The sequence below is a fragment of the Durio zibethinus genome, chromosome 11 (assembly GCF_047325235.1).
Source record: "Durio zibethinus cultivar Kanyao isolate XHJ-2024 chromosome 11, ASM4732523v1, whole genome shotgun sequence".
Classification (NCBI taxonomy): domain Eukaryota; kingdom Viridiplantae; phylum Streptophyta; class Magnoliopsida; order Malvales; family Malvaceae; genus Durio; species Durio zibethinus.
The window spans coordinates 13651010-13665901 of NC_143172.1; the positions used below are offsets into that span (position 1 = coordinate 13651010).

The 14892-nt window shown below is 28.9% G+C and overlaps 1 protein-coding gene and 1 pseudogene across 1 annotated transcript; both read right to left on the reverse strand.

Moving 5' to 3' along the window:
• Positions 1-257: 257 nt before the first annotated feature.
• On the reverse strand, positions 258-1281 carry LOC111290963 (21 kDa seed protein-like). The gene has a single exon (XM_022882483.2). The coding sequence runs from the start codon at positions 1182-1184 to the stop codon at positions 525-527; it is 660 nt and encodes a 219-aa protein (XP_022738218.2). The 5' UTR covers positions 1185-1281; the 3' UTR covers positions 258-524.
• Positions 1282-2280: 999 nt separating this feature from the next.
• LOC111290176 (actin-related protein 2/3 complex subunit 5A-like) lies at positions 2281-3756 on the reverse strand (annotated as a pseudogene).
• Positions 3757-14892: the final 11136 nt, after the last annotated feature.

A 14892-nucleotide genomic window follows, 5' to 3' on the forward strand; every position in this document is an offset into this window, starting at 1 on the left:
AATATTAAATATAGCTATTTGCAACAACATAAATTAAATCCCTCAAAAGCATCCTTGTTGTTTATCATCAGCAAGCATCTAAGTGTACGAGAATGTTTATATTAATTTGTTTAATTCTAAACATGTGCAATAAAACGAAGAAATAAAAAAGTTTCTTGTGAGCAATTTTCTCATGAATCTGGCAGTGGCTTTTACATTCCTTGCTGTGTATTTTTTTTTTTTTTTTTGTTCATTGCAACATTCCCAACGTCATCAGTGCAATACTAATTAAAACAATGCCAGCTTCAGGCATTTAAAGCAAATCATTTATTCATAAAGTTGAAAGAGTACAAGGCTGGGCTGCCAAAACAGGCCGGGTAGTAAGCACATCCTGCTGCCTCCAACAAAGCAAATGTAACGTAGCAATAACATTACATTACTGGCTTTCTTGGGAGCATAGATTTAAACTTTTATTTAGTGGATTTTAAAGGCCGGCTAGCACTGCTATTTGGACAATACAGTAGTTGATACGTAAACTACTGTGTTTACTGCTTCGCATTAACAACTTGTTTTATCCCACTTGCTTTTATAAAGACGAATGGCCACCCATTGTCACCCAGAGCCAAACGTATTTGTCCATCATCTCCATATCTTCCAATGTCGCTGCATAAAGTTGTGCATGATTCACAAACTGACGGGCAGTACTTAAATCGGTAACCAATCACTCCGGCCTTCTCAATCTTAAACCAACTGGTCAAAGTGTTAGGACCAGGTTTCCCTTTGACCCCATCAGTTGTCACCCACCATTTTCCTGTGGAAGAGTCAAAATTGTCAACCTTCCACACAGTTGATGTTAGGCACAATTTGTCTCTGATGGGAACGAACTCTATGTTTGTATCAGTAGATAGGCGGACAACATCATCATTGGGGACCGAACTTGAAAACGTCACTGGAGTACCATTGTCGAGGTCGGATCGTCTTTGAACAACAATTTCTGGGCACTTTTGATCACTAGCCCTGCCGAGAGCTAGCCCCCCACCACCAGCACCCGATATCGCGGACAAGACGTAGTATTCAACACCTGTTCGGAGCTCGTCACCATCGATGTCAAGCACAGGCTGGTTTGCAGCGTTGGCTATCTGGAAGAAATATGATTTTGTTGCGAAGGCAAAGAGAAGCAAAGCCACAGCAGTTGCGGTCTTCATGGTTAACACGTTGCTCGATATGCGTTGCTTTGGACGCTGGTCTACTTCAATTTATAAAGGTCGGAAAGGATGCTAAACTTGGTTGGAAGCCTATGAATTATTCCATCTAATCCATTTACGCCACAAACCGTCAGAGCGCGCGTTTTAAAAAATGAGCTGGGACCACTTTCCCTTCTTTTGTTTTTTTGTTTAAGAAAAAAAAAAAATCCAACCCAATTTTTTGAATTCATCAAAATGATTTGGCTATGGTATGGTGGACCGTAATTTGTGTCAGAGTCGACGTTCGCATCGATGGATAGTGTTGGCAAATATTCAGTTTCGGATAGGTTTGGATCAAATTATTTTTGAATTTAAATTATTTGGATTATGGTCTTTGGATTTAGAATTTTTACACTCAAATAATTTTGGATTTGATTTTTTTCATATATAAATTGTTTTGGATTCAATTCGATTTAAATTGAGTTGATTTAGACAAATCAAATAATTTTAAAATTTTATAATTTAGATTTTTTTAAATTTTGAATATAATAATTAATTTTATTTTTTATATAATTAAATAAAAATATGATAGAATATCAAAGTTAAAATTTTAGAAATTAATAAATATTTATATAAATATTTATTATATAATAATTTTATATTTTATTATTATTTATTTCTTTTTAGTTTATTTTATAAGTTCAAATAGCTAAATAAATAAATACATGTAATATACAGGAAAAGCCAAAAACCATTCTATTACATAAAAAAATCATTTGAAAGACTCAACAAATTATAAATAAAATCCACTAAACATTTATATAAATGATTTTTTTTATCCTAAAGTCTTAATACAATAACCCATTGGATCATTGGGCACTTAACTTTGGCCACATAATCCAACAATTTTTTATTTTTTATTTTTAATTATATTTTATTAATTTTAGTCATTATATTATAATTTTTTCACAAGTATTTTAAATTTTCAAGAATTTTCTAACATTTATTTTTTTTTTTAGAAATAAATGAAATATTAACATAATTACATTAGGTATAATCGTATACATTGATTTACTAAACCTTTCTAGAATACATATTTTTCAAAGAAAAAGGTCAATTAGATTAAAACTATATTCATAGTGTCTACAAGGGAATGAAGTATGCATCCTAAACCGGCTTTCTCTGCCAGCTTCTCATGGATCCTATGGCACTGATCACATGTGGGGCGATCTCTAGTTGACAATCCCCCATATAAGTACCTTGAAACAACCTAATAATCATCACTTGTTATTCATTTCCAATATCAGAAATAAGGGACCCAATATCTTTTTAAACTGTCAGAAAGCAAATCTATCATTTGCAACATCAAACTAAGCAACATGGTTTACAATCAAACTTCTAATCAATATAAATAGTAAAAGTGTAAAACCATAACGAGAAACTCCATGAAGGATTAAGCAGATCAAACCAAATTTTATATTGCTCAATTATTAACATAATTCAATCTCTTTTAGTTGGGTATAAAAACATCGCAAGTGACCTTATACGTAAGTTTCTGTGTTCTATTTAGGGTCTATGTGTTTCTATGTTTGCACAGTAGTTTGATCGTATTTTGTTGTTGAGTACAACTTTGTTTGTGATTATAGCAGCAATTGTTGCTTCTTTGGATAAATAAAACATTTTACTTATCCAAAAAAAAATTCTTGAAATTGAGCTATATTGAGAAAGCTGTACAGTGTAGGAAATTGGACTCATACCATTAGCAATCAAAAAGAAGGAATAGACATTATTCTTTTTGGCTTTAGAAAAAGATAAAAAAGAAGAGAAAAACTCACTTCATAAAAATATCATAGTACTTAGGATCCAAATAAGAGAACATTCCGTCAATATATTTTATAACCGTTAATGCTCTATGCATAATTATCCAATTTACAGGCTGTAGAGTCCAAATCCAAAAACCAAAAAAGTTTAATTCTTTTTATAATTAAATAAAAAATTAAAAAAGTTTATACTTTTGTTCAAAACCTTGCATCACTCATCTTGAGTCATAGGAGGAAAGCCTTTAAGGGTAGTTTTAAGAGCTTCAACGGGTTTATTCTTGAGATAGGAACAAATCAATCATGCTTAATTAGGGTTTCTTTTCTCAAAAATAAAAATGGAACATTTTGATTTGGATTAGTAAATATCTTCCTAGACTTGTGCTCAATTCTTGTTATTATAGCCTCTACATTATCAGCTTCCACAAATTTCTCTGCTTCTACCATCATCGCCAACTCACTCACTCCTCTGATCCAAGACTTGCCTTTAGAACAACATTCAACAATACTTGCACAAAAAACTCTAATTAAACAAAAAAAATAAACCACTTTACAAAAACGCAATTGACTATCATTTATGCAATATGCAACAAATATTTTAAACAAATTTTAAGGAAAAAAAAACCAACATGCAAACCTCACAATAGAATATACATGCAACCTCTAAATCCATATAACGCCTACCATTCTAACACTTTCTATCTTGATTGTATATTTTAACATTTGCAACCCCCAAATTTTAGTTAACACCTAAATAGAATCGATAAAAAAATTACATTGAAAAATTTTTGTTCCACAATAAATAAAGTAAAACCAAAAATCAAAAAAATTCAAACCCCATTCAACAATTCAACTCCATTGTTTATGGTAGAAAGCATATTTTTTATGACAGAACCCTTGCCAATTTGGAAAGAGAACAATTGTTATTGCTACCCATTAAGAGTACCGCAAGTATACAGGTCACAAAAGTAATAAAGATTGAAATACTCTAGATATTGTTTCTTTAGGGATCTGGAAGTTGTAAACCTAAGGGTAATTACCAATTTCAACCTTTCGGGTATATTTGGTCCTACAAATTTTTTTTATTATTTTTAAAGATCTAATTAACCTAAGATTAATCTAATAAAATTACCAAATTATTAAAATCTAAATTTAGCTACAAATTATAAAGGTTAAAAATCTCTAAGAAAAATTACAAAAAAAAAAATTAATTTCCTAAAATGGCAAGTTACTAAAAATTGAAAGTAACAAAACCGAAAATTAAATTAAACATAATTAAAAGCATAATTTAAATTTAAAATTTAAAAGCAAAGGGATGGAAAACAAAACCTAGAATTAGTAATAAAAAGTGAAATTAACCTAACAAAAGATAAAAAGTATAATTAGCATTTTAATTTAAAAATGAACTTACTTAAAAATCCTAATCTAGCATAGAATGCATGAAATGTATGGAACAAGAATTAAACATGAAAATAGCATGGAAACGCATGGAATGATGTAATAAAAATAAAAATTAAAGGTTACCTAAAAGCTAAACTAAAATCCTACATGAAATGGCAATCAATTTTCATTGAGGCATTTCATTGAACATCTAGTATACTTTATGCAAACTCCTCAATTAATTAACCTAAATCCTAAGACATACATACAACCAGAATTAAATCCAAGCTAATCTTAATGAAAATAACAAATGACAAATATAGAACAACACATAAAATAAATAAAAATTGCTAAACACCTTAATTAAAACTAAAATGCAACCTAGCTTACTTTACCAAATGAAAGTGATCTAAATCTATATAGCACTATAAAAACTAATTAAACTAAATAAAAATATACCTAAAAATGAACTAAAATGATTTATGAAAACAGGTTTGAAGATCAACCAAAAATACAGAAATTTAAAGTGCAAAACTAAACTAAAAAATGCACACTACATGCAACTTATCGCTTAAAATGCTATGCAAATTTGACCCTACCTACAGAATTTGCAAAAACTGTTTTTCTACCTTAAAAATAGACTAAAAAATGAACTAAAAAGATGCAAGTGACCCCTCCCTAAAAAAGAACACAAAATACAAAAAATTAAATGCAAACAGAAATACTAGAATGCATGGACACTAAGACCTATCAACTAAAATGCCTAGCAAATGTAATCCTACCTAAGGAATTTACAAAAACTGTTTTAATACCTTAAAATAGATATAAAAACAAGCAAAAAGAGGTGCAAGAAAGCTTTGCCTAAAACTAACCAAAAAATGAGCAAAACAGTTTTCAAACCGAAAGCAAAATAAAGGCCTAAGATGAAAATCTAATAAGCTAAATGCTACCCAAAATTAAAAAAAATGAATAAATGTAACATGAAATCTAAGCCTAGAATCTTAAAATAGACATGAAAATGAACAACAAATATGCAGGAGAACTTCACCAAAACCAAACCGCAAATGAATACAAGATAGTTTTTGAAAACTAGTAAAGAAAAATGCATGAAAATGCATGGAAACCAAAACTACTCCCTAACCATTTCACCAAACATAAACCAACATTTTTTTTATCATCTTATCAATGCAAAAACATTATAAAAACATGCACCAAAAACCACAAGGTAGAACATAAAACAAAAGGAAAAATGGGTAGAAATTAATACAAAGTGAAAGAGTATGAATTAAAAATAAAAAGAAAGAATCAAGTCTCTTAGGCCCGAATGAGAATTTTCTCAAGCCAAGGCCACATTGGACTATACTCTTCTTCCAATCAAAAGCTCAAACAGAAAACAAAGTAAGGCAGAAAATAGAAGGAACCAAAACTGGGAAATACCAAAAATGAAAGCTGAAAATTCATTACCAAAAACATGAAGAGATGAAGAGCAAAATGTAAAATTTTAAGCTTTCTCCCTAAGCATAAGTCAAGCCCTTATTAAATACATGCAAACAAGATGAAATCATTCCCCAAAAGTCACGGTAAAATCAGCAAAGGCTGTCTACCAGTCACATTGATGTAGGAAGATGAAAGAAGAAAAATCATGCTCCAAGCAATGGAGAGTTTGGCCCTTCCTTTTGTCTCCTCAAAATGTCCTATCTTCCAGCCCAATCCTAGGTCCTTTCTCAGCTCATAAATGGTTTCTTGAGCCATGCAATCCAGCAGCCAAGCTTGACTTTTATTTTTCATTATGTTCCCACTTGTTGACTTGCACTTTATTCCTTTTGCTCTCTCTCCTTCTTTGTCAATTCTTCCTGGTATAAAATGAACATTTAAATATCATCCAATGTGGCTAAATTTTAGCTTCAATTCAACTCATTTAACAGCTTCAAGTCTTGCAAGAATCATCCCCAAAAACGGCACATAAGTGACGCCACTTGATGCTTTGTTTAGCTTGAATTTCCAGCCAGCTTTTGCACTATGTTTGCTTCCAAATTTAACTCATCGAATCAGCCACTTAAACTTGAAATTAACATTTCAAATGTAGCTCCAACTTAGCTCAATACCAGCCTTGAATTCAAGGCAAGTATAATTGCCAATAGCCTTGAAAATCAGTCTTCAATTCCATCCAATGTTGATGCCACTTGATGCTTGTTTTCTTTAAGTCTTTGGCTAGCATCTTTCATTCCATTTGGCCTCCACATTTAGCTCTTTAATTCTGCCACTTCACGTTGATGTTACCCCTTCAAGTGTATTTTCAATTTAATTCCCTCAATCCTTCATTTTACCTACATTTAGGACAATTAACACATTTAGGTAGAAAATGGATTAATAGAAGAAAAAATCAAGTATAAAAGTGTTATAATTTAACATAAACCCCTACGATAATTCTATAAAAAATAAAATTATTAGTTGCTATCCTTTATCCTCAATGCTAAAATGACACAAGTAGAGAAATAATTAATAATTCAATGGTAATAAAGTTGTACAAAAAACCTAATTTGTCATTTTGGTTGAAACCACTACTCACTTCCAAAACTCCTTAGATAGATAATTTTTCCATGCACCAAAAATAAAAGTATAGTTCACACCATCAAACATATAAACAAAAAAAAATAATGTTAATAGCACCTAAAAGGAAGCAAATTTTTAATCAAAATTAGGCTTTTAAGAAAAACATCTTTAATTAAAGAAGTAAATATTGATGATTGAAAAAATACAAACCAAGTTTTTTCAGTCATAGTGAAAAAATCACAAGTTTATCGCTTGGTGATACTGAAACCCAAAGATCTGGTAAAAACAAAAAAAGCAAAAGAATGAAATATAAAAAAAAAAAAAAGATAAAATCTAAAAAAGACAAAAAAAGTAATAGAAAGAAGCTCAGGGGTTTTGAGAATAAAAATGGAAGCTTCCAGAGACATGAAAAAAAATTAAAAATGGTTAAAAGTAGAATAACAAAACCAAAATAAATAAATAAATAAAAACAACTATCAAGTCAAGTAGAGAATCAAAGCCTAAAAAAACAAAGGCAACTGTCATCATCATGATCCTTAAGGAATCCTTTTTATATAGAGTAGTATTGATGTTTTATTTTCAAGTAAATTTAAAATTTTAATGATTAAAAAAATTAAAAAATGAGAAGTCACCACCAATTTTTTTTTTTTAGAATGTGATTGGCCACCAAAAAGTTTTATCCTTTTAATAAAACCTTTAAAAGATTTAAAAGTTTTATAAAAAGAACAAATTGAGGTTGGCAAAAATCAAATCTAGGGTTTATGAGTTGGTTACATATGGGGAAGGGTTAGTACCCTCACAGCATCTATTGAAGATTATACCAATTAACTGCATGTTATCATTAAATTTTGGTAAAAATGGTCCTATTCTAATGTTTAAGATTAATTCCTCTTTCTTTCTTTTTTGTTCTAAAAAAACAAATCTTTTCCATTTTTTTGGAAAAGCAAAACATTTTTAATTTTTTTCTTTGAAAAGCAAAACAATTATTTTTGGATCAAAACAAAAATTTCCTAAGTATTGACATATCTTTTCCGTTCTCTTATATTTAGGTAGAGCTTCAAAAATATTTCTAACTTAAAGATTTTCAATTTGTCCTATAAAATTAAGATAATACCCTATATAAATAATAGTCGTTAAAAGCCACCTTATAATTAGGCTAGATCTCAAAGGCTATATTTATTTGAGATATCATCATATTTTAAAACACTTTTCTTTGAAAAAACTTTATTTATAAAACTAACGTATGTATGCATGAACATAGTAATAATATAGATGCATGATGATTGAATAATAATGACAAAGTATGAATGCCTAGTAATTTAAAATGCATGTAACAATAATGTAAAGTGAAATGCAAATGCATGAAAGGGATCAAAGATTGATTTTAGGGTTTAAAGGTTGGTTCAAGGTTTTAGGGTTTAGGGTAGGTTTAGGGTAGGTTTAGGGTTTAGGGTAGGTTTGGGGTTCAACTTAGGGGTTGGGTTGCTTTGGGGTCTAAGTTAGATTTTAGGGTTAGTTTAGGGTTAAGGTTAAGGTTTAGGGTTTGGTTTAGGGTTTAGGATTTGGGTGGTGGTTTAAGGTTTGTATAGTGGTTTAGGGTTTTGTGGTAGTTTATGATTTTATAATGGTTTAGGGTTTCATGGTAGTTTTAAAGTTTTATGGTGATTGGGGATTTCATGGTGGTTTGGAGTTTCATGAGAAATGCAATGACAAAAATAAATAACAAGAATGCTATTAGTAAAAATGTAAATATTGATGCATGTGACAAATAACGAAAATGCCATGGGTAAAAATGTAAATATTGATGCATAAAAAAATACATGACTAAGAAACAAACTAAAGGCATTTAAAAAATTATATTGCAAACTAAATGTGCATGTGAAAACATGATGTAAATGGATCAAACACACACACACACACACACATATTTTTACTTTCAAGACATGTTCCATCATTTTTCTTTTTTCTATTTTGAAATTCATGGAAGTAAACATAAAATCACTAAAAAGTCTTCTAAATTAACATTTTCTTTTCTTGGAAAATTGATCAAACACATAAAAAACATGAAGAACAAAATAAGAACACAAGCAAACAAAGATAAATCAAGCAAAATGTGGCTATTATGCACAGAACAAGTTTCGACTAAGCATGGGAATGGCTTGGCCAAATACTTTATGGCAGCTTCAATAATTTTCCATAATTTTATTTGCTCAAATCATGCATCAAAACTTCATAATACCATAATATAATGGCATTTTTATCATGTAAGGAAATTTATCAAATATGTAACAAATTGAAATAGTAAGGAAACCATAAAAACAAGAACATTAGCCAAACACCAAACATACACCACTAAACCAATCAACATTCATGGAAATAACAAGTAAACTAACAATATAATCATCATAAACATTATTAGAAGCAAGAAAAACCTTTAAAAAAAACCAAAATGAGGTTCGACCATGGAAGAAGCAAGGTTGGCTAAACCTTTCAATGGCTTTAATGATGGATTTCTCTTGTTATCTTTGATCTCTTGTCTCAAATCAAATTATGGATTAGTTGATTGAGTTTTTTTTTTATCAAATTTGAGATTTAAAAAGGCAAACAACTATAGATTTTCTCACAAAAAAAAAAAGAAAAAATAAAGGAAAATAATATGAAAATGGAATGAAATATAATAAAATGTAAGAAGAGAAACTAGAAATTATACCTCTAAGAGAGCTCTCCAAATTTTGCTATTTTTTCTTCTTTTTCTCCTTTGTTTTTGTAGACACCCATTTTGTCCAATAATATTCTTTTGGAATTAAGCTTCAACTATAATGGAGAGATTTTTGGGATTTAATTCTAGAATCAATTGGCATTAAAAATAATGTGGAGAGATTGTCGAGATTTAATTCCATAATCAATTCACATTAAATTGATAAGAAGAGATTTTGGGATTTGATTTCAGAATCAATTATCATTAAAACATAAATAAAATAAAATCATAGATTTAAGGGGAATTGATTGAGCATGAATTCCTATATAAATCTATGATCAAAGCAAATGATGGGGGAAAAAATTATGCTAAAATTTTTGAGAGAAAAGAGAGAAATTTGTTTAGCAATCAAGAGGTTTTAAGTTTAAGGTTTGGTTTATTTAGATTTTCTAGAATTAGAATTTGGTGTTTTGGGTTTGAATTTCTATAGGGTTTTGCATTCTAAGGATTCCTGGGTTTAGATTTCTAAACAATTTGTTGGGTTCCTGGAAATTCTCTGTCAGCTTTTGGGATTCATTCATCAATTTTTAAAAATCAGTTAGAGAGAAGATAGAAGAATAGACATTTTAGAAATAGAGGTATACTCAAACAATTCTGAATAAAAAGCTTGAAATTTGGACATCTAGATCTAGCACAACCCTACCCAATCATAGGTATTTTCTTTCCCTTTTTCACTTCATTTTTTGTTTTGATTCCATTTTTCTTATTTTATTTATGTTATTTTGTTTATTTTTATTTACTTTTATTGTTTCTTATTTTAAATTAAAAAATACATTACTTATTATTGTGATTTTTTTTCTTTGTGAGTTTCATTTTACTTATTTACGAAAAAAAAAAAAATAAATAAATTTTTTCAAATAAATTCATAAAATTCTACCAAACTATTGGGAAATTTTTATGGAATCCACCAAACTATTAGGAAATTCTATGAATCTTTTAAAAAAAATAAAAATTTTAAAAATTTTTTTAAAATAAATAATTTTTATCTTCTAAACTATTGGAAGATTACTTCAAAGTAAGTCCTACCAAACTATTGGGAGATTTACTTTTTTTGAATAAATTACTTTACTGAATCCGATGACTAAGTCTCTTCAAAATGGGACACTAGTCTCTATGAATACTCTTGAGGTGAAAAAATTATCTTAAATTACTATCCAACTATTGGGACAATTTTAAGATTAATTTTTAATATTAAATTATTTGATAAATCATAAAATGATCAAAGCTTGGATAATTTGAAATCAAACCGGTACATCATTTAGATGGGCATTATGAGGGTTCTATAACCTTTCTTATGTGTAATCAACTCTCGAACCTAACCTCTGTTTTCGCAGACCAGAATATGCTTCAGATGGCCAATCACACCTAACCAAAAGATTGGTGGTGACTCCTTTCATCCATGTCTAGTAGTAGGTCCACGGATTTATATATTATGACAGTTTTCATGTTGAAATCCAAACTTCTCCTCATTCTTCCAATATCTCAAATGGTGAGAAAATGTCATGTGTAAATGAATGTAAGCCCTTAGATCAAAACTTCATCTAATGGTTAAAAATTCTCTCTTGTTTTCTTTGTAAAGAGCCACTTTTCACCATTAGATTCAGCCACTCAGGATCATCCCATGGTTGAGAATGATTATTGTCAAAGGTTGAATTTTTAATGCTGTTGAATCAAGTGAAAATATCATTTTATCCCTGTTAAAAAGTTTTCAGTTTCTAAGCCATTTTTTTGGAAAACAATGCTCCCTTCTTCATTTTCATGATTTTAAAGCATAAAAAATTATGAAATAATATCAAATTAAAATCTAAAAGTTTTTGTGAAAATCTGACCCCAAGAAAGTCAAATTACGAAATTACTTCTAATGGGTATTTAGTACTTTCACATCTCGTGAGGTGCTGCTAAGGTTTTTAATGCACCAAAAAATCATCAAATAATTTAAAAACATGATTTGGAATGTTTCATAAAAAATCAACCTCGAAAAGGTTAAATTACAAAAATACCCTTAAAGGGTATTTTAGTGATTTCACACCTTTTGAGGTGTGTCAAGGTTTTCAATATTCCAAAAATCATAAAATAATATTGAATCATGATTTGGAGCTTCTTGTGGGATTTCGAACTTGAAAAGATCAATTTATGAAAATACCTCTATGGGTATTTTAATAATTTCACACCTCGAGAGGTGTGATCAAAGCTTTTAATGCACCAAAAATCATTAAAAATATTTAATTATGATATGAACATTTTCACAAAAATCCACTTTGATAAGACTAAATTATGAAAATACTTATGAAGTGTATTTTAATAATTTTACTTTTCTTGAAGTGCAATCAAGATTTTAATGCTTTAAAATCACAAATTTTAATTCCAAGCCATATTGATCCCAATTAGTTGTGAATTTTGAAAATTGACTTGATGCTATCTTTTTAACTAATTTTGATCAAGTTTGACCAGGTTTAATTAAGTTTGACCTTGGCATTTACGTTAAATAAGTCCTAATTTTAATTTTAAAAAATTTTCAAAATTAGAGAAATGTTAAATTTTGACTAGGTTAGATTTTAAGAGCTTTACAGATGACTGAATTTTACCTGGACAAAAATTAAATGTCTACAGCTGCCTTTTTTTGCATTATTACTGATATATTTATGAGAATCAAAAATAATACAAAGACCAAAGACACCAATTTTATCCAGGATCAAGGGTTGAATTGGTTTTGCTTATATGCTATTTGTTTGTTTTTACGTTGGAGGTTTTTCTTTTATTATTTTTATGAAAGAGCTCCTATAAACATAGGTAAGGAACTTTTAAAACAAATCTTAATGAGAAAAAGTGCTCCTATAAACATAGGTAGGTGATTTTATAAAATCTCAATTTGAAAAGTGCTCCTATAAACATAAGCAAGTGACTTAAAAAAAATCTTAATTTGAAAAATGCTCCTATAGACATAGGCAAGTGACTTTAAAAAAAATCTCAATTTGAAAAGTGCTCCTATAGATATAAGCAAGTGACTTTTTTAAAAAATCTCAAATTGAAAAGTGCTATTATAAACATAAGCAAGTGACTTTTTTAAAAATTCTCAATTTGAAAAGTGCTCTTATAGACATAGGCAAGTGACTTTTAAAAAATCTTAATTTGAAAAGTGGTCATATAGACATAAGCAAATGACTTTAAAAAATCTCAATTTGAAAAGTGGTCATATAGACATAAGCAAATGACTTTAAAAAAGCTCAATTTAAAAAGTTTTGAAGTTTCATCTTTGAAAAGTTGGGTTGCATTTAAGGTCTTAAAAAGAATTTCTTTTTCTTTTTGAAGGATTATCTCTTCTTTTTGAGTTTTTCTTGGAATGTGTTCATTTTCTGATAATGTGCTTGCTTTCCAAAATCAAATTCATTCCTCATGCAATGTATAGGATGAATGTAAAGCACACAATGTATGTCATTCAAACAGATTTGTTCACATCATGCGTTCATTTTTGTGAAACAAAGTTTTCCATGATCACAATTATCTTCAAATTCTTAGCTCTAGAAAAATCATTAGTGGTCAAATCATACTCATATAATCAAAATTTTTCTTCAATTTAAACCTTTCTTCTTTTTTTTTTCTTTATCAATTCATTTCACTTTCATCTTTCCAGCAATTGTTAAATGATTTTTGCCAAAAACACTTTTTTTTCTTTTTCCTCATTATTGTCATTCCATCATTTATCTTCATTCACTTATTCATCCTTCATCCATTTTTGCATCAATTTCCCATTTACTTATTTATTCATATGCGTCATTTCCCATTTTCTTCATTTTCATTTCATTCAACCATTTTTCAATCACCTATCATTCCTATTTTCATTCATTTTCCCATCTTGTCATTCATAATTTCATTCTCATTCTCATTTCATTCATTCATTCATTTTATTTTTTCCTTTTTTAGTTTTTTTTCACTTTTTTTCTTAATTGATTCCAATTTCATTGGGCTTAATAATCTCATCTTGGTGCCAGCTAACCTAGGCTTAAATATTATCATGGTGTCAGCTAAATTAGGCTTAAATCTTATCTTGATGCCAGCTAAACTGGGCTTAAATCCTCATAGATGCTAGTTAGACTAACTTAAATCTTTTTAGTGTTAGCTAAGCCGGCCTTAATGTTTTTTTGTTCTAGCTAAACTAGCTTAAATCCCCTTTGTGCTAGCTAAACTAAGCTTAATTCTTCTTGGTGTAAGTTATACTGGACTTAATTTTCTTTGATGCCAATTAAACTAGACTTAAATCTTCATAAATGATAATTAGACTTGGCTTAATTTTCCTTAGTGCAGCTAAACCGGGCTTAATTTTCCTCGATGCTTGCTAAACTGTGCTTAATTCTTCTTGGTGCCAGCTAAACTAGGTGTCATAATGGTTTTGAGGGGTTGCTAGATGAATTTGAAAACAAAAGATAGAGTCATCACCAATCTTTTTTGGCTATGAGTGATTGGCCACCTATTAAAACTCATCCTTTTAATAAAAACTTTAAAATTAAAATTTATTAAAAATATAACTTTTGAGTCTACGAAAAAACAGTTTGGGTTAGGGAGTCGGTTATGCATATGAAAGGATTAGCACTCCCACAGCACCTATTTAAAATAATACCAATTAATTATGTGTTATCTTTTAATATTGACTAAAATGGTCTTAATTTTGGTATTTAAAGATTTAATTTCTTTAATTTCCTTTAAAAACATATTTTTAATTTTTAGTAAGCTTGAACAGATAAGAACCTTATATTGAAAAATTCTTAAAAATATTTCAATATTCTTGCAATATTAAAAGGAGCCATCTCACCTAAAAAATTTTTAAGAATCACTACTTGAAATTTTTAAAAATCTTATCCTCAGTGGTTCAGATTTACTTCCATGAAATATGATATCTATAATGTTAAAAACAAATAATATTTTTTAAAACTCATTTCTACACCATTTATAAAAAATAAGAAATCTTTATCAAAAATTAATCTAAATGCTCCAATACATTAGCAACATTTTAGATAGATTTTCTCACCTAAAACTTCTAATGAATCACTACTCAGATTTTTTTAGGATCTCATCATTAGAGATTTTTCATTTGTTTTTTTTTTAATTATTAAAAGTCATGTGATAATAATATTATCTACAAATATATTTATTTCTAAAAAACACATTCTTATTTATTAAGAAAACTGTTCAAATTATAAAAAATAATTATAAAATGAAAATTTTT

Coding starts and splice junctions, on each gene's coding strand:
- LOC111290963 (XM_022882483.2), bottom strand. CDS start 1,184: ATGAAGACCGCAACTGCTGTGGCTTTGCTTCTCTTTGCCTTCGCAACA.